Source organism: Canis lupus, chromosome 31 (assembly GCF_003254725.2).
Source record: "Canis lupus dingo isolate Sandy chromosome 31, ASM325472v2, whole genome shotgun sequence".
NCBI lineage: Eukaryota > Metazoa > Chordata > Mammalia > Carnivora > Canidae > Canis > Canis lupus.
In genome coordinates this window covers 9,966,280-9,991,934 of record NC_064273.1, presented here as the reverse complement: position 1 = coordinate 9,991,934, position 25,655 = coordinate 9,966,280, and the positions used below count along the sequence as shown (strand labels likewise).

Here is a 25,655-nt window from a genome sequence, read left to right as displayed (position 1 = left end):
ATCCTGACTTCCCCTCCTATTAACTAAATGAAGTTAGCATCTTGGAACTTATATCTTTTCATTCATAAACCGACCTATCTCATGAGGTCATCCTGAGAATTCCACTGACCTTCTAGGCAGGACATCTTGACAATTATTAGGTTCTAATTTATCCCACCTTACCAGAAAACTGAAATATTTTAAATTAAACATCCAGAACATGATCTTGAAAAGTTTATAAATGTGGTAAGATCATTCCACAATAATCTCTTTCAGAGAATACTGGATCATTTACTAAAATAAAGAACAAGAAACTCTATACATTTATTGAGTAAAACCATTAAATCAATGTAGGAAACTTTCTACTAAAGATGCATATGTAATAATAAACTATATCCAGTTTAGCTGATGAGAAGAATTGAAATTCTTCACTCATCTATTCATTCAATAAATATTTACTCTGCACTTACTCTGTGCCAAGAATATCATTCTAGACCCTTGGGATACAACAAAAGACAAAACGAACTTTAGTTCTTGCTTTCATGTAGTTAGCTCACATTTTATTGAAGGCAGATAGATAAGGAACAAATAAGCAAACCATAATAATTTCACATCGTGCTATGTGATATGCAGAAGGGGGCAATATCAGAGAGATGAGATATGTGCGATCTTGTTGCGTCTTTAGATTGGGTCATAATAAAAGGGGAGCCCAAAGAATTGACATATAAACTGAGATTTGATGGACAAAAAGAGGAGACCTAAAGGAAATCTTAGGGGAATAAAATTTCACAGTGAGTAGTGTAGGAATAGAACCTAAAGAAGCTATTTGCCTTGCTAGAAGAAGAAAACGGGCCAAACTAGTTGCAGGAGAATGGGGTAAGATGCAAGGGTAGTGGTAGATGAGAGCCAGACCCCAAGATGCTTTGTAGGCCAGAGAAAGATTTGATTTTTTGGATTTTTTTTATTTTGTTTTGTTTTTGTAAATGTGAGAGTCCTTTGGATAATTTTAGGTAGAAGAATGACAAGATTTGTCTTATAATTTTAATGATATTACACAATTCTCTGTGTGGAGAATTGACTGTCAGAGGGGCAAGACTAAAGTAATATGGTTAAGAATCAGCTTCACTATTCCTGGTGAAATGATAGTGACTCAGACCAAATGACAGCAGTGGGGGTAAAGAAAATTGATACTGGGGAAATTTCAAAGTCATTTGGGCCTTACTGATGGACATGATAGTGTGTGCATCTGTCCTTGGTGGACATAAATGGAGGAAAATTAATAACTTCTTGAGCAATTTGTATATGGCAATAGCATATACAAAGTCACTGAAGATTGAGGAGATGAAGATTTGTGTGACAAAAATTAAGAATTACATTTTGGTTACATTAAATTCAAGATAATCTTAGACATTCAAATGGCAATGTCAAGCAAGTCTGGAGCTCCAGGGGACTCCAGATGGGAGGCATTCAGTTTAGAAACATCAGCATGGAGGCAGGATTGGCAGAGGTTAACTTGGAAGAATGTATGTCTGAGGACACTCCATTTTTGAGTGATATTGATTGTGCTTTAAGAACAGAAAGTTTCTGGCAAAGTACATGCCAGAGTAAATGGCTAGTGAGAGGAAAATTAGGAGAGTATCTTAGAATTCAAGATAAGAAATATACATTAAAATTAGAGATATATTTTTGCAGTGCTTTAATAATAATGGTTTTATCACATCAGATTTGAGGAGAATACAAAAATCACTTATACTAATTTTCCACATCTTAACTCTTGGTCATAATATCAAGTATTTACTCTGGCTAAGCTTCTATGGAAGAGAAATATGAAATGACTGCATCTGGGGACTGCTGGATCCGGTTGGGCGCCTGACTTCAGTTCAGGTTGTGATCCCAGGATCTGGGATCAAATCCTGCATCAGGCTCCTGCAAGGAGCCTGCTTCTCTTCCTGCCTGTGTCTCTGCCTATCTCTCAGTCTGTGTCTCTCATGATAAATAAGTAAAATCTTTAAAAAAAAAAAAGATTCCATCCTCATTAGAGATATAGCTAATTTCCAATGTAATTTCTACCTGACTTGCCATTCTTACAAAGTACTGACATATCTAGGGAAGGCAATTAGTTGCAGCACTTGATTAAGCCATCCACTATTGTATGGAAATCCTATGCTACCCAAACATTATAAACATGGAGAAAGAAATAAACATGTTAACATATTTTAATATTATTTCAAATGATTTTCTGTCTCTAATATGGCCACTTTTTCTATGTGAAAAAGAACAACCAGAATTCTGCAGTAACAGGATCATTTTTAGAGAACACATTTTTAAATTACTGGGCTGCTTAATATTTGAAGATTATTGAAAATATACAGTGAACCTTTTATTATGCAAATATATTCAATTCTGAAAACAAATGATAATAAAGCATTCTCTTTTTCTTTACCTCATAATACAGTAATGAAGCTGTTACCTCTGAGTGTGTGTTTTAATGAGTTTTAACTAACATTTTAATGAACTGACATTATCATAAACCCAAGGATTAGACAAAATTGAATTTATTGGTATAGAGAAAGTTTCCTTAAGAGTTAATTATATTGTTTAAGATGGAATATAATTCATTTTATCATATACCACGAACTGTCATCCTATAAGAAAAATTATGTTAAAGATTGAATAATATCATTATACTTAATCTGTACACATATGTATCCTGTTTCCTCACTTTTAAAATAAAAAGCTAAGAGTGCCTTGTTGTCACAGTTGGTTAAGCCTCCAACTCTTGGTTTTCAATCAGGTCGAGATTTCATGAATCATGAGATCAAACCCTGAGTTGGACTCCATTCTCAGCAGAGTCTGCTTGAGATTCTCTCCCTCTGCCCCTGCCCACATGAGCACACTGTCTCTCTCTCTTTCTCTTTCAAACAAAGAAATAATTATTTAAAATAAAATAAAAAGCTAATGATGTTTTTATATATTCAAATCATATAAACATAAAAGACCTAATAAGCCAAAGTTTTTATAAAGTTAATTTTAATAAAGAAAACTCCATGAAGGAGTGTCTGGGTGGTACATTTGGTTAAGTGTCTGACTCTTGGTTTCATTTTTTTAAAAAGATTTCATCTATTTATTCATGAGAGACACAAAGAGAGAGAGGCAGACATAGGCAGAGGGAGAAGCAGGCTCCCTGCAGGGAGCCCAGTGTTGGACGTGATCCTAGGATCCTGGGATCAGACCCTGAGCCGAAGGCAGACACTCAACCACTGAGCCACCCAGGCATCACTGACTCTTGGTTTCAGCTTAGGTCAGCTCAGGTCCTGATCTCAGGGTAGTGAGATAGAGTCCCAAGTTGGGCTCTGTGCTTAGTGAGGTCTGCTTGAGTTTCTTCTCCTTGTCCCAAACCTGTCACTTGTGCTCTCTCAAAATATAATAAGTAAATTTTTTTAAAAAGAAACTCCATGAAGAACCTTCAAATGGAGATAAGTTTTTATTTTTAAAGGAAGAATCATAATTTTCTTGATTCAGACATTTAAAGTGGGTTTATAAATTCACAACTTAAAATTTGGAAAAGATGAACTTTTTCTAAGTAAATGATACTTTGGTTTTTATGTACTCTGTGAAGACCTTAAGCTTCTCTCAAATAGAGCAGAGTCGGGATGCCTGGGTGGCTCAGTTTTTGAGCATCTGCCTTTGGCTCAGGGCGCGATCGAGTCTCTCATCGGGCTCCCTATGGGAAGCCTGCTTCTCCCTCTGCCTATGTCCCTGCCTCTGTCTCTGTGTCTCTCATGAATGAATAGATAAATCTTAAAAAAAAAAAAAATAGAACAGAGTCAACACTATTTACTCCTTCCTCCATAACTTCCTTGTTTTTTTTTTTTAAATTTTTATTTATTTATGATAGTCACACAGAGAGAGAGAGAGAGAGAGAGAGAGAGGCAGAGACATAGGCAGAGGGAGAAGCAGGCTCCATGCACCGGGAGCCCGACATAGGATTCGATCCTAGGTCTCCAGGATCGCGCCCTGGGCCAAAGGCAGGCGCCAAACCGCTGCGCCACCCAGGGATCCCCAACTTCCTTGCTTCTTATCTGGTCCTCTATACAGGCTCTAAAAGGCTTTGGTCTGGATCAAAAGGTTGCCATCTTACTTGTCTTCATAACTCTTATATGATCCTCATAGTAGGGCTTCAATTAACCTTTCATGAAGAGGAAAGACCTTCTCAACATTCAAGTCTTCTGAATGTTTATTCTATCTTAGAAAAGGACCAATTAATCAAATTATATAATTTGATCTCTAAGGTGACGTTTATCATCATCCTACAGATATTCTGTTGACATTTATGTTCCATGCTGCCATTATTCTATAAATTTGCACTTTGTGTCACTCAGTGACTCTTGGGAAAAAACGGGTTTCTGTACCCTGCTTACAATTCTGTTGAATACAATTGGGACAGATAGTATACTTTGAAAACAGTCATAGTCGATTTTATTTTTATTCATTCATTGTTAAATATAAATATTAATAAATAATTGATACATGAACAAGGTCATAAAATAAAAAAAGTATAAGGTACATAGGGAAGTCTTTCCCCTCTATCTTTTACTTCCCAGTTTTGTTTTTCTCTAAAAAGGCATTTGTTATTATTTTCTTAGATATTCTTCCAGAGATTGCTTTATGTACATGCAAACACATTCCAGAATGTTTTTCTTTTTGTAACTAATTAAAGCATATGCTGCATATTCCAAACCCAACTCTGAAGTTGGCTCCTCTAAAATGTCTTCCATGTTGAATGCAATGTTGTTCTTCTTTAGGCTTTAATGCATTTTCAATGTACCTCCCAACGTAGTTCTCTGTTACTGCAGGCCTTTTTTTTTTCCTTTCAGATTATAGTATTTGAGTTACATGTGGTAACTCTCCTTAATCTTTTTAGTTCCCTGAAGTCAAAATCTTGACTTGAAGTATCTTGTACTCCTGAATGTGTCATATAGCACCTTGCAACAACGAAATATGCAGTACAGACTTATCAAATAAAAAGGAAGTGAGGGGCACCAGGCCGCCTCAGTCCTTGGAGCATGTGACCTTTGATCTCAGAGTTGTGAGTTTGATTCCCACATTGGGTGTAGAGATTACTTTAAAAAAAAATTTTAGGGTAGCCCTGGTGTCCCAGTGGTTTAGCCCTGCCTTTGGCCCGGGATGTGATCCTGAAGTCCCAGGATCGAGTCCCACATCGGGCTCCCTGCATGGAGCCTGCTTCTCCCTCTGCCTGTGTCTCTGCCTCTCTTTCTCTCTGTGTCTTTCATAAATAAATAAATAAATAAAATCTTAAAAAATTTTTTTAAAGAAGTGAATGAGTTGGAAAACTCTTCTATTCTCCAGATATATAGTTGCAACCAGAACTGATTGGAAAGTGAAGAATCTCTAATTTATCTGGTATCATTTAAATAAAGCAAAATTGAGTATTATGTTAAAATCACCTTTTAAAAATGAATTGGGTAGGGGATCCCTGGGTGGCTCAGTGGTTTAGTGCCTGCCTTTGGCCCGGGGCGTGATCCTGGAGTCCCGGGATCAAGTCCCGTGTCGGGATCCTGGCATGGAGCCTGCTTCTCCCTCCTCCTGTGTCTCTGCCTCTCTCTCTCTTCCTCTCTCTGTCTATCATAAATAAATAAATAAATCTTTAAAAAAAAAAAAAGAAAAAAAATGAATTGGGTAAAATTTACCAGGCAAATGTCAACTTTTCAATTGGGAGGAAAGAATGATATTTTATTTTCCTGTTAATACTTTCTAACCTAACATAAATAATATCTAAACATATTTGATATAGGATTATATTATTATATGTAAATCCCAACTCCCATAGTCCTCACGTCTAGTAATTATTGTCTAGTAGCAATTGCATAGAGTTTGAGCATTCGACCATCAGTACCTTAGAGTAAGCAATATTTTATACACGGTGTTCTTGAACATCATTAACTTTTTGACAAAGGAATTAAAAATTGGTAGCCATAGAACTCACTTAAAATCCAACACAAAATAGAATTGCTAGGTCCTTTTTATTTATCAGTATTTCAAATTCCCAACAGCAATAATAATTCTCATTTATGAAGTTCTTCCTTTATGTCCCAGTGTGCTTTACAAAATTCACTTTTAAAATTCTTCATAACAATCAAAAAACGTAAGATTTATTATCTCAATTTTATAGATGAAGAAGCTCAGAGATTATATAAGACCATCCAGTTTATAAAGTAGCAGAGAAAAAAAAATAAATAAAAAAAAAAAAATAAAGTAGCAGAGCTGAAATTCAAACCCATTCCTCTGACTAAATCCATTGTATTAACCACAATGCCATATTGCCTCCTTGCCAAAGAGTAGTAGTTTCATAAACATAAATTAAATACCAATTCCAAGTCCCATGAAAGCAACTGGGCACATGGAGGAGAAGAAGTAGGATATTCAGAATAGTTATAACTTTGTTCATTGACAGCATCAAGAAGATGTTTCTAATTTTACCATTTATAGACAGTTTTGGGGAAGAGTTGGGTGAATCAGTTGATATTTGGTGCATGAAAATGGCCAAATTTTGGGATTATAATAATTCATTAATTTTAATAATCTGGTGTCACAAATAGCCTTGTGACAAAATAATGAAGGTTTCATAGACTCATACCTGTTATTTATCAAGTTTTGGTACCCTCTATGTAGAGAAGCTAAAACAATCATATGCAATGAGGTAGTTATTTCTAGGTAGGCAGTTGGCACCCCTCCAAGCAGGAAGGAAGTGGCTTTGTTTATTCTTTGTCTTAATTTGGGAATAAAAACGTATTGAGTCCTTGTCCTCACAGTAATTGTGTAACCCAGAGTAAAAATACAGCCAGAGATTCAGAAGACAACTTGATATATTCTCTTATTGCTGAGCATGGCTAAGGTTCGCCTGTGGATGTCCAGGGTTGACTCCAGGGTATGTCAGAGGAAGAGAAAGATTTTTTTTTAAAAAACCTCCATGCTTAAGATGACATCTTTGTATTTTTATATAAGATATGTAATTTTGATTAACTTATATGTGAATGTTTAAATATTTAAACACTTATCAGGAAAACACACAATAAATTTTTATCATGACGACTCAGTATTACTTACACCTGAAAAGATATTCATTATTAGTTCTTTGGTATCAGTTGTTTTTTTTTTCATAGAGTATATGGCAATGGGTGGAGTAGGGGTGGGTTGTGGACTTAGCATCAGGAATAAGAGAAATTGTGCTTTTCATAGGTAAACAAAAATTGTCAAGCACATTGTTTCCAGTTGTTGTCAGTGGTGTTATATGAGTTTTCTGAAATAATTTAAATGTGGTCTTTAGCACATTTGCATTCATAAAAAGTGCTTGGATATGCTCATTGCTTCCTCTTGTCCTGCTCAGCTGTCAAAACATGGTGATACTTTTGAAGATTTATGGTAGATGGGTAATGAGATTACTGAATGTTAACTGCAGCATTCAGAATTCATTTGGTAGCAAAAGAAAAGAAGGTTACTGGATCTTTGGGAGAAGAGAGAGATGATAGAGCTTTTTGTAATCAGCCAATTTGAAAATAAATATGCTATGTTCTGGATTAGGAAACATTTCAAGCTTTGTGTCATGTAAGAATCAAATAGAACATTTCCAGAAGAATGTGGGATGTCACATTACATCCATTTCAGCAAAATTCATGACAGCTTAGAATAATGGCCGTATTTTGTGGTGTGGATATATGTAAATCTTAATATTGAATAGAAAAGACTGAAGAGTTCACAGTCGTATGGACATGATTTTTTTTTTTTTTAATGTTCTCATTGCTGCATTAAAAATTTAAATAAGTCTCATGCAGTTAGTCTTTGGTCTCTGTTCTTGAGTTAAAAAAGAAAAATAAACAGTGTGCTTTCAAAGAGGTAATTTTTAAGTTTATGGATTATGGTGGGTTTCATGGGTACTCTCTAAATCAGACCCCTAGTATGGTTATGAAATGTGTTGTTAAAATAGGTGATATGATGAAAATTGTAAAATCAGCATAATTGAGTTGAAAGTCCATAGATGCATTAGAATATATTTTCCTCTCATTCAGAAATTTCCTTGAATTTCAGGTAGAGGGGAAAAAAGATAAAGCAACAGTAGTTTCAAAGTAACTGGCATTCTTGACAAGGAAGGTTGACCTTGACCTTCTTCTCCTTCCAACCCTCATTTCATCAGCAGGGGTGAGATTACTTTGAGACCCTGCCAATAGGTAATAAATAACACATAAATTCCAGGACACCCTTGCACTGTAGGGTGCCCTAATGTGTAATAATCCTTAGACTATTGAGTTTATAACTCATGACATCTGGCAGTTACTTGGCATTTTAATTCATGTTGATCATGCACATCAGAATACACCATGGGAGAGAAATATTGGAACAATAACCGTTGATACTAGGAAAGGATAGAATGACAGGAAGATGCTGTTGAGATTGTGTATCTCTGTGAACTCTGCAATGTTGGAATGCTGTAAAAGCTAATGCCTTCAGATAAGGACTAACAAGGCAGGAGGAGGGCAGTAATCTTTTGGGATCCAGAATAAAGCAGCACATTAATATTTACTTGATAGCACTCTTTATTCTTTTATTCAAATTGACAGATGTAGTTATAAAGCAGTGATAAATCCTAAAGTTAGAATTTAAATATGTCCTTACATTTGTTTTAAATTTTAATCTGCTCTTAAATAAATATATTTATTTTTTACATATCTATATTTTTTACATATCTATATTTTTACATATCTATATATGATATTTAGTCCTCTCAAATTTTTATTTTCTTTGGTCTAACAGTGAGGGTTAAATGAGAAGGAAGAGAAAGAGAGGGATATGGGAGAAAAATGGGAAGTAATGGGCAAAAACAGCATTGTGCAAAGCAGTTATAACCAACCTTCTTGATACCTCGGAGCCTAACTGCTTTGGCTAAAGACTTGAGGCTCATGGGACATGAACCAGATTGAAAAGCTGGTTTGAAAAGCAAACAGATGGCTATTTGTAATCATCCTGTAAATACAAATCCTATAAAATGTGACTATTTGTTTATTTATTGATTCTCAAACTCAGATGTAGAGAAAGTAAGAGACAGTATTATAAGCTTGAAATAATCTAGTATTTCCCCTTGTTACCATCTTTAAAAAAAAAAAAAAGTTTTATTTCAGCAATCTCTAATGTGGGACTTGAACTCAAGACCCTGAGATCTAGAGTCGCAGTTTCCTCCAACTGAGCCAGCCGTGCACAGCCCCCTTGTTATCATCTTGAGAAACATTACTTAATGTTTGCTTTTTTAAAAAATGCTAGCCTGTGTAGTTCTGTATTTTGAATTCAATATGCTATTTTTTCCATTACCCAGAGTTGTAGACATCCCCATAACCAAGACTGGAATTAGCTCTAAATGGGGCAGGTGCTAGAAAGAAGTTATTTGGGTAGCAGAGCAGAATATTTTGAGGGTTTTGAGAGGAGGCTTTTCTTTTGAATAGAGGAAGGCTTTGCCTTGAACTTGTTTAGGCTAATACCTGCTGTTCTAGGCACTATCCTCTGCCTCACATACTGTATTTGGGCACATGTCTAAGATGCTTTTATTCCTTTGAGCTCTCCATAATTCTGGAGACATTCATCCCACATGAACCGTTTTGTGGACAGTGGCACTTTAAGGAAGAAAAAAGAGGAGCCAATTAAACATTAATTAGCTTCAATCCACTACTTCCTCCTAAGCTAATGGATAGAGTATGCAGATCCCTGTCAAATATGAGATGCTAGGCTTTGCCAAAAATAGGACTTCCAAGTGTTGAAGTTATGCCAACTGCCGGCTCCTTGACTCAAACCGAAGGAAATGATTGCCAGAGACAGGCCTTGAGTCTGCCGTGGTCAGATGTCACCAGTTTGCAGTGCCACATGTGATCCAAGAGTTTATGAATGATCTCAACACTTGGTCCCCAAGGAGAACATATGCATTACAGAGGTTACGGATACAAATTACAGAGAGCAAGATGTTTCCATGCAATTTCTAAGAATCCTTCAGCAAGTTTTAAACATTAATGGAAAACATTAAGGAAGACTTGGCACTCTTAGCAGGACTTCAAATTATATTGCTGGTGAGGACAGAACAGAGCTTTAAAAAAAGGGATTCAAGAATAAAGGCTTAGCTAAGAAATTTGGAGCTGGCCATTCCTCTAGTGAATTGTGTGTTTGTGTTTTTTACTCCCTACAGAATACCAGGCTTCAAGAAATGCTATGACTTGAAAATGAACAAGTCACAGGGCATCCTTGTTTATTCAGCATGCTCCAATTCATATCACTGGTTTATCTGGATCATTTGCTGAGTGAATTTGCTTGCACAGGGAGTCTTAGAAGAGATGGGGGGTGAGAACGTCTCATTTTGGAATTGTCAGCATGCTGCAGAGGTGCCAGAGTGCCAGAGTGTCAGCTTGCACAGCGGTAGCAGGATGTCTCCCCACTGCGTTATTTCTTTCTCGTTCCCCTTCTGTGCAGAAGAAACCACTTATGACTTGTGCCCTAAATATTAGATTTTATCATCTATTTAGCTGGTGGCTACCCTGTCCATTCTGCCCATAGTTTGTTTGATTGTACCAAATGTAATAAAATAGTTTGTTGTGAATGATGATTCCCCTTTTGATTTATTTGGTCTTTCTGTCATTGAAACTTCAGAAAAATACAGAATTATTATAGTTTGTCAGTGGGGAGCTTTCAGTTGAAAAGGGAAACTCAAGTTAAACTGGTCTAAGTATGAGAAAAAAATTTATTTAGATCATGTACTAGTAAGTCCAGATTTAGCATAGTCTTCAAGATTTATTTGTCCAGATAGGTCATCAAGAACCCAGATTTTTTTCAAGTGTGTGGCCTTGGTTTCATCCTGAGGCTGGAGCTCCCCCTGGGGTCACAGCATGGCTGTCAACAGCAACCATTTAGTACAGCAGGAAGAGACAGTGTTCTTTCCTCAGAAGTAGAACAGAAGACCTGGGCTTCAGGCTGGTTGGCATTACAAGTGCTCACTCCCCATGGTGATAGGTGGTGGTGATGCCAGTTATGGTAGGGATAGGGAAACAATATGTACCAGCTGTAGGAATGGCTTTCACATTTTTTTCTAGTCCACTATAATGCTGATAGTATAATTTGATCTAACAGTTTTACTGGTTGACATAAATCTGTTGTGCCTTTGACTGATTAATTTCCAACCCTCTTGAACTGCCTGGATTTTATTGTAGAGCTATATGAGCTTGTAGGGAGGCAAGTTAAGTATGCTACCTCTTAAATCCAAACAACTTAAACTGTTCTTCATAAATGACATTTTAAAATCAAATTAAAACATCATGGCTTAAAAACAAAATTAAAATGTTGTGGCTCATTTGATGTAAGAAAAAAACTGCAACACACTTCTTAAGAGGAGTTCATCACCTCTGTCAACCAATCAAGAACTTTCGATGACATCTTCTGATGCCCTTCAAGATGGGAGCCCAGTGGAGGGTTACTTAGTCCAATGTGAGTGTGGAAGGGAAAGCTTTTCAGATGACTAAGTCTGAAGCTGATACTGAAGAAATGGTATGTGTCTAAAGGAAGAAATAGGAAAAAGTAAGGAAACAAAGACAACCTAGGGGAGATTTTCACGCAGAAAGACCACCATATGCTAATATACATTGATAATTAGATGTTCCTCTGTATGTTTTCTACTGAGAAGTCTTGAGCCACATGGCTCTGACAGCTCCTGGGTACATACAGAGGGTAACCCTGCTGGCAGAGAAGCCTTGTCATTGGTGTTGCTCTGAGTTGCTATGGGTTTCAACTGCTGCTAACAATGCTTTTAATTATAATTTCCTTTTAGATTACCTTTCTCATGATCAATTTAGTTTGTCATGGATGGTATTTTTTATCCAATAATGTGTATGAATACTTTCGTCAGGAATATTTGTAGTCTCTGTATTTCTAATAACATGTGCACATTATAATTCAGAAATACATCCTTTGGTCTCTTAATTATATAGCCTTGTCTCACTGTTATTTTGAATTTGACTTACTAAACTAACATGGAAATGTCTGAGTAATGATTTGCCTTGCCTTGGTTGGCAAAATGTAAAATAAAAATGTAAAAAATATAAGATATAAAATATTTTATAAAATATGTAAAGATATAAAATGTACAAAATATATCTTTTCAAAATTCCTGAGAACTGTTGATTTGGGATGGAAGGGAAAGGAGTTGAAGGTGAAAAAAATGTGGCATCATGAGGAAACAGGAGTCAAAGATGTAAGCTCTAAAGGCATGACCGGACCTAAACTCCTTTAGGGCATTATATTAGCTACCTATTGCTGTGTAACAAACTACAACACTCAGTGGCTTAAAATAACACACATTTATTCTCTGTGGATCAGGAATCCAGATAAGAGTTAACTTAGCCATCTGCTGTGGGATCGCTCATAAAGCTGCAGTAAAAGTGTTGATGAGGGTTGTGGGTATCATGTGAAGGCTCACCTGGGAACGTTTCTACTCACAAGCTTCTTCTTTTTTTTTTTTTTTTTTTTTTTTTTTTACTCACAAGCTTCTATTGTTGTTGGCAGGGTTTGGGTTTTCCAGGGCTGTTGAACCTAAAGCCTCAGTCAGTCCCTTGCATTGTTTTCCGTTGCCTAGAAGCCTTTAGACTGTTGTCAAATGGGCCTCTCTACTGAGAAACAGGGTATCTCACATGATCAGAAGAATCCCATGAAGAGAGAGAGAGGAAGAGACAGAGAGAGTGAAAAAGATGAAAGTTACAATCATTTATAACCTGATGTTGGAGGTGACATTCCATTGCTTTGCAAGAAACTATTCAGTAAAGGCAGGTCACTAGGTCCAGGCCACAGTAAAAGGGAGGAGATTACACATGAGAATAACCACCCGGAGAGATGGATCATTGAGGGATATTAGAGAAAAAACTTACCACAGTTATTGCCATGTCATTCTTGTTTTATATTTCTTAACCATTTTATAGATCAGTGACAAGCACATTGTTGTGTTCAACATGTTCCTGGAAAATTGAATTAATTTGTTAGAAATCTTTATGTCATGACTATAAACGATATTTTATCAAGCACACAAGTAATTCAGAACTTTCGGATCTTCCAGAATAACTTTCTAAGTCACAGTGCATGACAATGTAAAAAGAATGCAAACCCAATCTAGATAGGACGAGCGAGGTGAAATCTCATTTGTGGTTTTCAGCTCATAGACAGATATGAATATTCAGGTCCTAACCAATGAGATTTCCACCCCCACCCCCCATGGAGATTTGAATGCTTGTAGTCTAAGTTTAGCCCCACCAGCAAATGCTATATCAAAAGTGTATACCTATTTATACCTCTTTTCTTTCTATAAAGCATAACTTACCACTGCCCTCTAAGCTTTTGTCATTGTAACCAGATTCTTTTCTCAATTAATCAGGTTTATTTCTTTTCACTCTACTTAAAGACCTGTTTGGAGCTTTAGTGATTACACATATTGCTGTGCACCCTTGCTTTGGCTTACTTGTCAAGTCACATCAAAAATGTAGCTCACAATTCTTTCTACAATAGGGGCTTAGAAGAAAAAAACACAGACTTAATTGGACTTGCTTTGCTGTTCTACAAGACCATTTTACTCCTTCATCCAAATGCATAACTTCTTTACTATAGAAAATACTTTAGGGCAAAATCTGAGACAGGAATGAAAAATTAGCACAAGAAATGGAAACCATAGATATTATTTCATTTTACTTCGCTTGTATTAATGAATGTATATACAAACCTCAGAAAAATGTAAGCAAATATAACAACAGACCTATCCTTTTTTTTAGTCTGAGAAGAGTAAAAATTGCTTTACTTTTCCCTAAGAGTAAGTTTCCCGTATTCTGTGCTAGGATCTGATGAAAAGGATGTGTTTCCCCTGAATGTTTTATTTGAGAGAAAGAAGAAATCCATTTTATTACCCCAAAGACTTGAAGTAAAAGAAATGGTATCACTAAGCAAAAAATGAATTAACTGAATGCTATACAAACCCCAAAGAGCATTTTACCAGTTGAACAAGGGTACAGTACCAATTATACTATTATCTCACCCCACTCTCTGGGTGAATAGTCTGAAAGCCTAAAATTACAGTTGATGTTAGATTTCTTGGCTTCATTTGCAAATTGGAGTCATTTTCTTTTTTGTGAATGCCATAAACACATGTTATATTGTTTAAGAGTAGCAGTCCTTAGTTTGTTATGATATTTTTCTCCTTTTTGTCCTCCGTGTCAAAGGACCTTTTTTTTTCTTTCTTTCTTAATTTGGCTTGTTGCAAATTGATGTAACACTGTGTTTCTGAATGATTTGCAATGGTCTTAAGTACCATTTGAGCAGAGGCTTTTTGGCATGTCACTTGTTAGGATACCAGTTCTAGAGAAGGTCCTTCAACTGGCCAGATGTGTCATTTTGGAACAGATTGAGGGCCTGCCAAAACACCATTTGTTGCCAGTACCGGATATTGTAGGGGTGCTCACCACTCTGTTACCATATTTTTGCATGTCTTAACATTGCATAAATAGGCAGCTGTTCTGTATTTAGAATATAAATGAGTCACCAGCTAGCTTTCCCAGGAGGATTTACCTGCAAAAGGGAACCACAATGTTAACCCTTTCCTATCCTCCTTGTCTGAGTGTGATATTTAAACCCACACTTCTCTCAGCCCATTCAGAGCAAATCCTTATGCATATAAATTGCACCTCTCTTGCCAGTGAGACAAGAGAACCAAAAAATGTGCAGTTCACCATGCTAAAATGGAACACATTTCCTTAGCAGCAAAAGCAGTAAATTAATCAGCTTATAAGCTGCGAGTGAGCAATTTGTGCTGGATTCTTTCTTACTGTTCCTTCAATAGGAGACAAGGTTCTTTAATCTAGTAAAGGCCATGACTTCATTAAGATGGAAACCCCTGTTAAAGGATGTGCTGCAAGAGACAAGAGCAGAAAAGCCCTAAAAGTCACTCACTTGTCCCCTTGGAGCTATTTTCAGGCCAGGGAATTTTTATTTATTTGGAGAATGACAATTAACCCAGAGACTCTGCCCAACAAAGGAGCAGAGTGCTGAAGCAGGTCTCATTAAAGGACACCAAAGGCAGTTGCTTTGACCTAATCCACATTTGTAGCAGATGATTTACATAACGGGCTAGCAGAAGCTGCCTAATTTTGATTTCAAACAGCTTGACCAATTTATATATATACATAGATATAATACACTGTATGTGCTTATGTTTCTCTGTGCATGTGTGAGTGTGTGTATGTTGTCCTTCAATACACTTAGGAAACAAACTTGTCAGTGTTGGACTATAAAGGAACAGGAAAGTCAAGGCAGTTAGAAAAAGCATAGGCAATTGAGGCATATGGTATATTCCTGGCCTCAACTACTTTTTTGAATGTTTCTCCCTGAAATGGTCATAGCCCTTATTTGCTAAAGAAACCAACATTTTGCAATCAGATAGGGCCAAGTCGTTTCTCTAGGCTTTTCATCTTGCCAGCAGAAGAAAAGCACACACAGATAGATAGGTGACATTTGGAGAGCCAGGCCTGCCAGATTTTCGGAGGTTACAATGGAGGTCCAACCTGCTGTTCTTCTAATGAAAGGAGGGGAAATTCAGACTGGTCAAACTGCTATAAGGGATATCTCTGCTCTGGATGTCACGCTGCCCAGATGTCGCTTGGCAGGTGGAGATTCACAGAGAATGAAAATGTAGCCCTGTGGATGTGGGTGCTAGTGCGTTGCAGGGTGAACAATGAGTCTATCTTCTGACGTATAATGAAAACAGTGTGGATCTTGTCCATATTCATGTCATGAGAAAGGGTGTTCTCAGAAAGTGTTCACCCCACTTCCCCTCCCAGACTGACATGCACACGTGCTCACAGACCATATGCATATGACTTGTTTTGGGGTTTTAAGTATAACTTGACAATTTATTTAGTGTTTTTATATATAGAGATATATTCATGCTTTTCCTCTAGAGCAAATGGGATTATGCTGCATAAACAATTTTGTACCTTGCGTGTCAAATCTCAAAACTATATCATGAGTATTTCTTATTTTCCTTAGACTTTCCTTATTTTTTAAATCAGATTTGATAGCACAGATGCACGGTCATATAGTCAGCCATTGCCCTGTTGAACATTTAATTTGGCCCTAAAATGTTTTAATATAGGCATGGCTATGTTCTCAGTAAATATTCAATTTTTATTAGAACACAGTAAGACTTGAAGTTACCTTTTGTTAAGAGAAAGCTAAAGTTCCTATCATTGAGTTTTCTTTCACTACAATTGTTTTTCTTAGTGTTACGAGATGACTTCCGGCAAAATCCCACAGATGTTGTAGTGGCAGCCGGAGAGCCTGCAATCCTGGAGTGCCAACCTCCCAGGGGACACCCAGAACCCACGATCTACTGGAAAAAAGACAAAGTCCGAATTGATGACAAGGAAGAAAGAATAAGTGTGAGTTAAATAAAAATTAATGCCTACAGAGATTAAATATCAAGTCTTCAAATGGATATATTTTATTGATAATAAAATTGTAGAACTGCATTGAATGATAACTACCATTCACACTGTATTGAAAGGACTGAAAAGAGTAACCAAGAACTAAAACTTTAAGATGAGGCTTCAAAGAGACAAAATTATATAAATCAAGTGTAGATGATATATTAATAATTGCACCAATCTGAATATGAAAATATATAAATATGTAAATACGTAAATATATATTTATAGCACAAAGATGACTTAGCTCTTTTTAAGATCTCCAATGCTTCTATTGATCGTGCAGTACATGAGTGACAACGAGTAAATGATGGCCATAAGCCATATTCACTAGAACATTTCTTTTTGCACTATTTTCAAAATATAAGAGAAAATAATGTGAGGTAATGAGTACTTCAAGCACCTTTTCCAGTTTTTAAATTTAATGTGTATAACTAAAATTTTATATATGAATTCATTTAAAAGTTTAAGCGTTACAAAGTAAAATCAAAGTAGACAGGACTTTTTTGGTTCTGCAGTTTTGCTTTTGTAGAAAAATGGTCTGCTTTCAAGGAAAATTGATGATTAGGTTCATCACTTGATTAATATCAAAATGAGACACCCAGAACATCATAAAGTGGTAGAGAAGGGTAATGGCAAACAATTATTTTATATTTTTTGAGGATCCACTCAACATTTGTTTGGGATGCTTGTAGGAACCTGTTCACTGAAATAGTAGATATGCTTCAAACTTCTGATGTTATTCTTAATATAATTCTAATGTTCAATACAGTTATTGAGAATAAATATATTTTACTTAAAATAATGTCACACAGGACTGAACAAATGTGCCATTTCTATAAAAAATCCATATAGTCTAGTGTCTATTATCTTTAAAAGTATCTCATAGATGAAGATTATTTTTTATGTGTGCATGGTGGTTACATCATAACATAGAACCAGATAGGCCATGTAAGAGATCACAATATATATTCATGTGATTCTGGTTTGAGCTCTTGACATCATGAGGATCTATGTTGCAGGGAGAATTTGGTTCTCAGTGTGCTTGGATACCAAACCTAAAAATGTGTTCCTGGTGATGGAGTAAATTCAATGTTGAAGGGCTTTTAGCTCATGTTTGCATCATTTAATTTTCGCTTTGTAATAAACCATCACAAAATACAGTGACTTATAATAACCATATTATTTAGCCTATGATTTTGTGTGTAAAATGACAATTCCTTATTCTGGGCCAGCTTGGCTGATCTTTGCTAGGGTTTCTCGTGCTTCTGTGGCTTGTTTAAAGATGTGCTGGCAGCTGGATGATCTAGGGTAATCTTATTCACATGTCTGGCAATTGACTTAACACTGAGCTGAGCATCTTGATTCTTCTCTTGGCCTATAATTTTCCAGCGGGCCAGCTCAGACTGGTTCCCATGATGGTCTCAGGATTCCAGCTGCTCCAAGGAAAGACAAGTCTTAATTTGTGAAAACTTTTCTTCTACTGAAACATTGCTTTAGTTTCATTGGTCTAGTCAAGTCATATTGCCAAACTCAGCTTCAGGGAAGGGAGAAATGGCTTCCATGGCCATTTTTATAACTTACAGTTTATTACACTCTCCTGCACATAATTAAGAACAGGTTGATGGGCTTTTCTTCCCATGTAAAAACAACATTGAAAGTCCCTTTCTGCGACATGACAAGTTTCAGAGCCTGAAATGTATCCATTGAGAACATACTTACATGCATGGGTTTTGTTTGCCGATGAGATAAAGACGAACAGAGGAAACCAGTATGTTCTTATCTCTCATCTCTGTAAGAAAACTCAGTCATTGTAGTGTTAAGATTTTTGAATTATATAAATACAGGGAAAAAAATTGGGAAAGAAGCCATGAGTTGATGATACACATATTCAAAACCTAATTCTGTTTCAATATCCTCTTTAACAAATAGACATTTTAACATATTACATTGGTTTATTTGGTCAATAAATGCTTATCATTTAAGAAACAATTAGGGAGCACCAATGAAAAGCCAATGATTTATATCAACTCATACTCTCATCATTTAAAAAAATTATTTATTTTTATGCAACTGCCCTCCTCTTCAAAAATTATTTCATAAATACAATCAAGATGAGACATAGATAATTAATGCTAACAATTGAAATTTAAGCTCCATGATGGCAGAGATTTTTTTACTATTTGGTATGCTTCTAAATCTTAAGCACATAGAACATTGCCCAGCCCATAGAAGTACTCAGTAAATGCTTGTTGAATCCCTCTGCATCAGTTGGATTTCATTATATTACTAAAAGCAGGTATCTAGTGCTTCTTTCTGATGCAAATATCAATAGCATTTCATTCAACCTACTTCAGAGTGAAGACCAATCATTAGGATTTGATGGAAGCAGTCACGAGACTCAAAATAGAACCAGACAAGAGAGAAATACACTGCCCAAAAGCATTTTCTAGAAAGGGAATATGGAGGTTTATATTGAGAGAGAAGTTAAGAGAAGAAAATACACATACAGATGCCAAAATGGGAGGGAAGTTTTTTTGTCTTACCCACTGAGCTATTTCCTTTAGGAAAAAAAATGTGCTTAAATATTCAAAATTACTTTTTAGTCATCTTCTCTTTGCTGTTTATTTTATTGTTCATTTTCTTTTCTTTCCTTCCCTTTTTTTTTTTTTTTTTAATTTTAACAGATCCGTGGTGGAAAGCTGATGATATCCAATACCAGGAAAAGTGATGCAGGGATGTATACCTGTGTTGGCACCAATATGGTGGGAGAAAGAGACAGTGATCCAGCAGAGCTGACTGTCTTTGGTAAAACTCTTTTAAATTATATATTGCTACTTATATATGCTTTTCCTTTGATGTTAAATATATTTATTGATACTAAATAAATATAGGTCATATAGGGACAGGTACTTATGACTTATGGTGATAGTGAAGGACTAGATTTGTCTTGTTTTCTGGTTCTTTCAGATGAAATTTTTGATGTGAAGAAAAATATAATTTTGAAACAATAATTCATTTACTTTATTAATATATATTTATATGATTTTGCCTTTTATCAGAATGCAAAAATTTGATCTTTCTCAAAACCTGTTTGAGATATTCTTTCTAAAATTTATCCATTGTGATGTATTTATCAAGTATCTTTTATGTGCAAGACACAGGTTAAGTTTTTTGTTTTCTTTTAATTACTGCAAGTGCAAAGACATTTCACTTGTTTACTACTTAAAAAATTTCAACTGGAAATATTTACAGTTTAACTTATGATTAAAAAAACTAGCTAGCTACACCCACACACACACCCACACACATAAATACATACACGTAATCAAAATTAGAAAAAAAAAAAACAAAAAAAAACCTATCTTGCTGATGTAGGCAGGCTGGATCCAAGAACTCAGGGGAAGGTCCCACATGACCAGCCAAGAAGGTTCTTGGCTTCACACAGGATAGAAACCAAATGTGAGCCATAAAAAGTGAAAATAGAGTATATTGAATAATGTGACAGAAAATAGCAGCTGAAGTGTCTGGGAGACTCGGAAAGGAGAGAAGAGTGAGTTCCGTTGTCACTTGTGGCTAGGGGTTTATACTAGCAAAGAGTCTAGGCTATGTGTTCCTCCAGGAATCAGGGTAGGGTCAACCACAGGAAAGTATCAGGTGAACAATACGTGTTGTTCCATAAATTACTGAAGGCAAGGATATCGATGCCAGCCTCAGCCGAAGTTTGTTTGAAGCTAATGTCCTGGAACATGTTTGGGATCTAGCTTTTCTTAGGTGTTAACAGGTGTTTGGGGCCTAAGACCAAACTCAGAGAATGATTAACTTTCTTGCTTCCCTCTTGAAGTGGAAACAGAGCTTCTTTGGCTTATTCAGAGGCATAATATGGAAAGTAAGTAAATGGTGACTCGCAGAGATGGAGCCTTCCTAAAAAAGAGTCCCTCCACCTCCCTATATAATTGCTATGATATTCATGTTTCTCCAGATTTATGAAATAAGGGACTCTTCAGTGGAGTCATATGATAAATAGGCTAAAATTGATTAGATCTGGGCGCATCTGAGTGGCAGTTGGTTAAGTGTCAGACTCTTGATACTAGCTCAGGTCTTGATCTCAGAGTTATGACTTCAAGCCCCACTTTGTGGGGCCCAGGGTGGAGTCTACTTAAAAAAAGACTTGATAGATCTGTATCAGAGAAATTGTGGAGAAAGCATTAGGAAGGAGAAAATGGGGGATAATAAAGATGATGTAAAAAAATAGGAAATTAGTGTAGGACAGCTGTGGAAAATTGAAAAAGAAATACAATGGCAGAAAAATTAGGGAAAATAGGGATCCTAAAGATACTGGAAAATGAAACATTCCTTTGGAAGTCTTTGAAACCCCCTTTAACTGTCTGTATGGATACACATACACATATGTGTGTATATACATGTATGTGTGTATCTATCTGCATCTTAAAAGATTTGGCTATTGATAGTATGTGATTTTTTTAAGGTTTTATTTATTTATTTTTTAAGAGAGAGATAGGGAGCGTGTGTGAGCAAGGGGAGGGTCAAAGGGAGGGAGAGAGTCTCCAGCAGACCAGCAGACTCTGCTGAGCATGGAGTCCCACATGGGGCTCAGTTTCACGACTCTGACGTTATGACTTGAGCCAAAATCAGGAGTCAAACACCCAACAGACTCAGCCACCCAGGCATCCCATATTATGTGATTTAAAATAAGAAAAAAACACAGGAGACAAGTGTGTTTTTAAATTACTTTTTTGTGCCAGCAAAATATTCTTCTGGTTCTATAAATTAGGATAAGATCTTATTGCTGGTCATTACTCCAGAACATTTGAGGGTAGCATCAGAATCCTGCATACGTTCTGAAAGAAACTTCTAGAGTTTGAGACGTGCCATCCCATGGTGTAATGGGGGTGCCACATGCAAAAGAGCCATATTATGATTCCCATTACATTTAGAGCATTACAGTGTGCTTTGTGAATACGTACCCAAGTGCAGGCCTCTCTTTTCAATCACTCTGAGTACCAAGTAATCTCTGGTAATATTCCTTATGGATACTTAGCAGCTTGAAATCCCAAATGACAAAACCAGGAGAAATCTCATAGTTCATTAAAGGAATTGAATAGTAAAAATAAAATTGTTCCAAGTATGCATGTAGATTTCTGTCCTGCAGAGCTCAGATGAGTATCAGTTTGCCCTTAAATTTCATGCAGTCAGCCTTAAGAATCTCAAATGTCTTTCACTCCATAATGAATAAAATACAGTTTTGACTGGTAAGATATGAAATTAGTGGCCACTGAACATTAGCATTGAAAACCCACAAGTACAGCTGTTCTATTTAAAGAAACACTCATTACTATTTTTCTATAACTGCCATAAGCTCTGGAACAGAAAAATGTTGCATTAAAGCAATACATACTGCCTTCAGAAGGAAATTGAAAGGGTTTAATGTCATTACCCAAGCAATTAGACTTACCAAAATGTGACTGTGTTATGAAATATTCACCCTATGTTCCCTAAGGACATGATGAGAACTACAGGAGATCCTTAAGTCTGTCAGGAGTTACAGGGGAACTTTTAAATTATTTTGAAAATAGCTGTAAGCCAGAAAGATTGAATTTGTCTAGTGGCAGTACCTCTGGAAGAATTGATTCAAGAAGCTGGGAACATTTATCTGATGGTGTAAACTATTCAGAACTGACCTAAGGGGTTATAAGTACAATATTAAGTTGAAACAAAATGCTAAAATCTCCGTTACTGATAAGAAAACAACATCCAAACCCAGAAGTAAAAGTATAAAAACAGTAGTGATTGTCCAAATCAAGGATGTGACAAGGATTGCATGAGAAGATCTCTTCTGTACTTTGCTCAATTCTTAGAGAAAATAACTAGTGTGCTATGAACAGTAGGGACTTCCTTATTTTATTTTGGTGCTCTTGTGTCCAGTATATGTTTCCTAATAAACTTCTTTATATTTCATAATTGTCAGCTATTATTATTTCTGACCACGAGTTTATACAAGTGTAACTGGTTATGTTTTACGCCTCTCCCCTCTCAATTTTATTTTCATGTAGCAGCAATTCTGCTTTAATAAATTTGCCTACTGAACCCACTCTGTAGCTACAGAAAATGTTTATTTGTCCTTTGCAACTCCATCTTTACTTTAAAATGTGTTATATAGAAAAAGTAATTGGCAGTATTAATTGTTCTAAAAACATAATTGACTTATAAATAGCAAGAAAAACAGCAAAAGGAGTAACAGGTCTTTGCTAACACAAGAGCCATCTATCTGCAAGTGTTTTGATTCCCTAGTAAATAGACTTGGACTTAGAAATTTTTTTTAGGTTGAAAATTACAGCTTATATGTTAAAAATCTATTTAGACAAAGACATGGTCAATGTAACTTCATTTTCAAAACATTACTCTGCTGTACTCCATGAACCATTTATTCTGTTTGTTCTTTAATATTTGTTGGCCATACATAACAGCTTAGTTAAGCCGGCAATACCAAATCTAAATTTAAGAAGTAGGCATCATAGTGTTAGTGGACACCAAACTTTATGGCACACTCCGGATGCCTTCATAAAGAACACTCCCTAGCACTATACATATGTTTATTAAGTTCTAAAGATCCTGAGGTCAGAGAAGCTATAATTGAGTTATATGATTAAATTTCTAATTATAAGTAAGTTTGGGCTGTTATCCAAAATTTAATTATCACTTAAAAATAAAATTTTTCCAAATGATTTTTATTTATTTATTTATTTATTCATTCATTCATTTAAGATTTTATTTATTTGAGAGAGAAAGCATGTGCGTGGCGTGCATGTGTGGGCAGGGGAAGGGACAGAGGGACAAGCAGACTCCCCACTGAGTACAGAGCCCAACATGGGGCTCAATCCCAGGATCCAGAGATTATTTCCTGAGCTGAAGTCAGACACCTAACTGACTGAGCCATCCAGGCACCCGCTGCCCCCCCCAAATGATTTTTAAATGCTTATCAAAGTAATCCATGAAAAAAAAAAGGTTTCATGTGTTACACTTCTAACAGACATTAGAAGTATTACTAAACTTATAATGAAATACAGAAATATCTATCCCTACCCTCCTTCCAACACACACACGTACAAATTCCTCATCTTTAAGCATTTCTACAAGCCTGCTTTATCTTTTTCTTCTGGGCTTTCTTTCCATATTTCTAAATCTGTCCTTACTCTTCATTTTTATACATTATTTTGACTTCTTATTTGTAAGCTGCTGATTTGGCCCACTTATATCCCCTTCCTCACTTTCTCACCTCCACTTTCCCTTTTTACTATCCTTCAGTATATTGGCTCTAGAGACATTGGTTATATTAAGAGTCAGAATATGAGTTAATATAACCATGTAAATATGGACTGCAAGCTTAGTTAACACTATTATGCTATTATGATGGCATTTCTTTTCTGGCACTTACTTGCCCTTTGAGTTAGTAATAAACCCATTTTTTTCCTTTCACTTACGTTTGTGTAAATCTGTCATAAATTCTTGAAATCTCTACCAGAAGGTTTAAAATCTTCTATATTCTACTTAATCCTTGAGTCCACCCTTGCCACAGCTGTCCTGAGGGCCTCAGACCTCCTGCTAGTCTGACTGGGCTCAAAGCCATGTAGATCTACTCCAGAAGCTCATGCTGATACTTATTTCCCCTTCTCTCACATGCTGGATTCCCTGTTTCCTGCACCCTGCATTTGTTTCTGTCCTGGTTGGCTTCTATTTCAGAAGAGTGTTTCTCTCCTACCTTCTATTTGACTGGAGCCTAGAGCAAATTTCAGGGCAAAGTACATGTATCGTTTCTGAGACTTAATTGATCTTTTGGCTAGTTATAAAATTCTAGTTTTAAAAAACTTTACTCAGAATATTAAAATCGCCACTCCCAAATCATTCAGCTTTGAGAAGTCTGTTGTGCTTCTGATTCCTATGTGAGCAGTTTTCTTTCTTTCCTTTTTCTTTTCCGTGTTTTAGTATTCTATCTTTATTCCACTGTCCTGAAATGTTTCAATACCATGCCTTGGTTTGGCACTTTTTTCCTTTTCTGGCTGGACGTGATGAGCAATTATCATCTAAAAATTCTATCTAAATAATTCAGTGAGTTATCCTCTCCCATCTTTTTTATTCGGTTTACATGTGAAACATGTATTTGTTAATTTGATGCGAAACCGTCCAGGTCTTTCTTTTCTTTCATTCTTCCTTACTTACAATATTCTGTTCTTGTTTCATGGATAATTTAAATTCTCTTGCATCTTATGATTTTAATTACCCCTTTTTTCAAATAAAATTTTCTTGTGATGCATCCTGCTTTTATTTCTTCTGACTTCCTCTCTACCCCCATCCCTACATTGTTCTTTTACACTGGAGGCTTTCTTCAAATGACAAATGATCTATTGTTGTTCAGTCATATTTAATTGCTGTTCTCTAGAAGGACTATTGGAATCTCTGTGTCAATTGATGGTTTTCATGGTAGGGTAATCAAATTGGGAAACCCCAGAGGATGAGGCTGGTGATGTTGTTTTCAGTTATTAGAGGAGAGATTATTAGTGGTGGCCTGAGTGTAGTTTAGATACTAAGGGACAAAGCTATGAGAGAAGATATCTTAGGACCAAAACTTAGGAAATATAATCTGTGGCCTTCATGTAAGAATTCCAAATATGAGGTGTCATTAAAATCAAGATTATCATTAAGAGCATTATCTTTTAAATAATAATAACTTTCATACTTTAGAACAGCAAAATATTTCTTATTCATTCCCTTGTTTAACAAACATCTATTGAGCACCTCCTACGTGCCTAAAGTGGTAAGATGAGTCGACATGTGCCTGCTCCCAGGGGACCTTTTGCATCATAGTATCAGCAATAACGTGAAACTTTGCCTCTAAAATATGGTGAGAGAAGCAATTTTTCCCCTCTGAAAACATTTACCTGTGTTTGTTTTTGCTTCACAGGATGGTTTCTCTCAGACAAAGAAAATTCTTGGCAAGAAAAGAAATTAATGTGCCAGGATTTATTTAATCACATTCAGACAGACTGATCATTATCATCCAGTCTGTTTTGGAAGGGCACAATAATTCACATTCAGTGG

The 25,655-nt window shown here is 36.0% G+C and overlaps 1 protein-coding gene across 13 annotated transcripts in view; it reads left to right on the top strand.

Moving 5' to 3' along the window:
* The window catches only part of ROBO2 (roundabout guidance receptor 2), a 1,648,622-nt gene that overhangs the window by 1,456,958 nt on the left and 166,009 nt on the right, over positions 1–25,655 (top strand). For all 13 annotated transcript variants that reach the window (XM_049104693.1, XM_049104697.1, XM_049104695.1 and 10 more), the window contains 2 exons: positions 16,336–16,493; positions 19,226–19,346. In XM_049104693.1, coding sequence (XP_048960650.1) covers positions 16,336–16,493; positions 19,226–19,346 — 279 coding nt within the window. The remainder of the gene's footprint in view (positions 1–16,335; positions 16,494–19,225; positions 19,347–25,655) is intronic.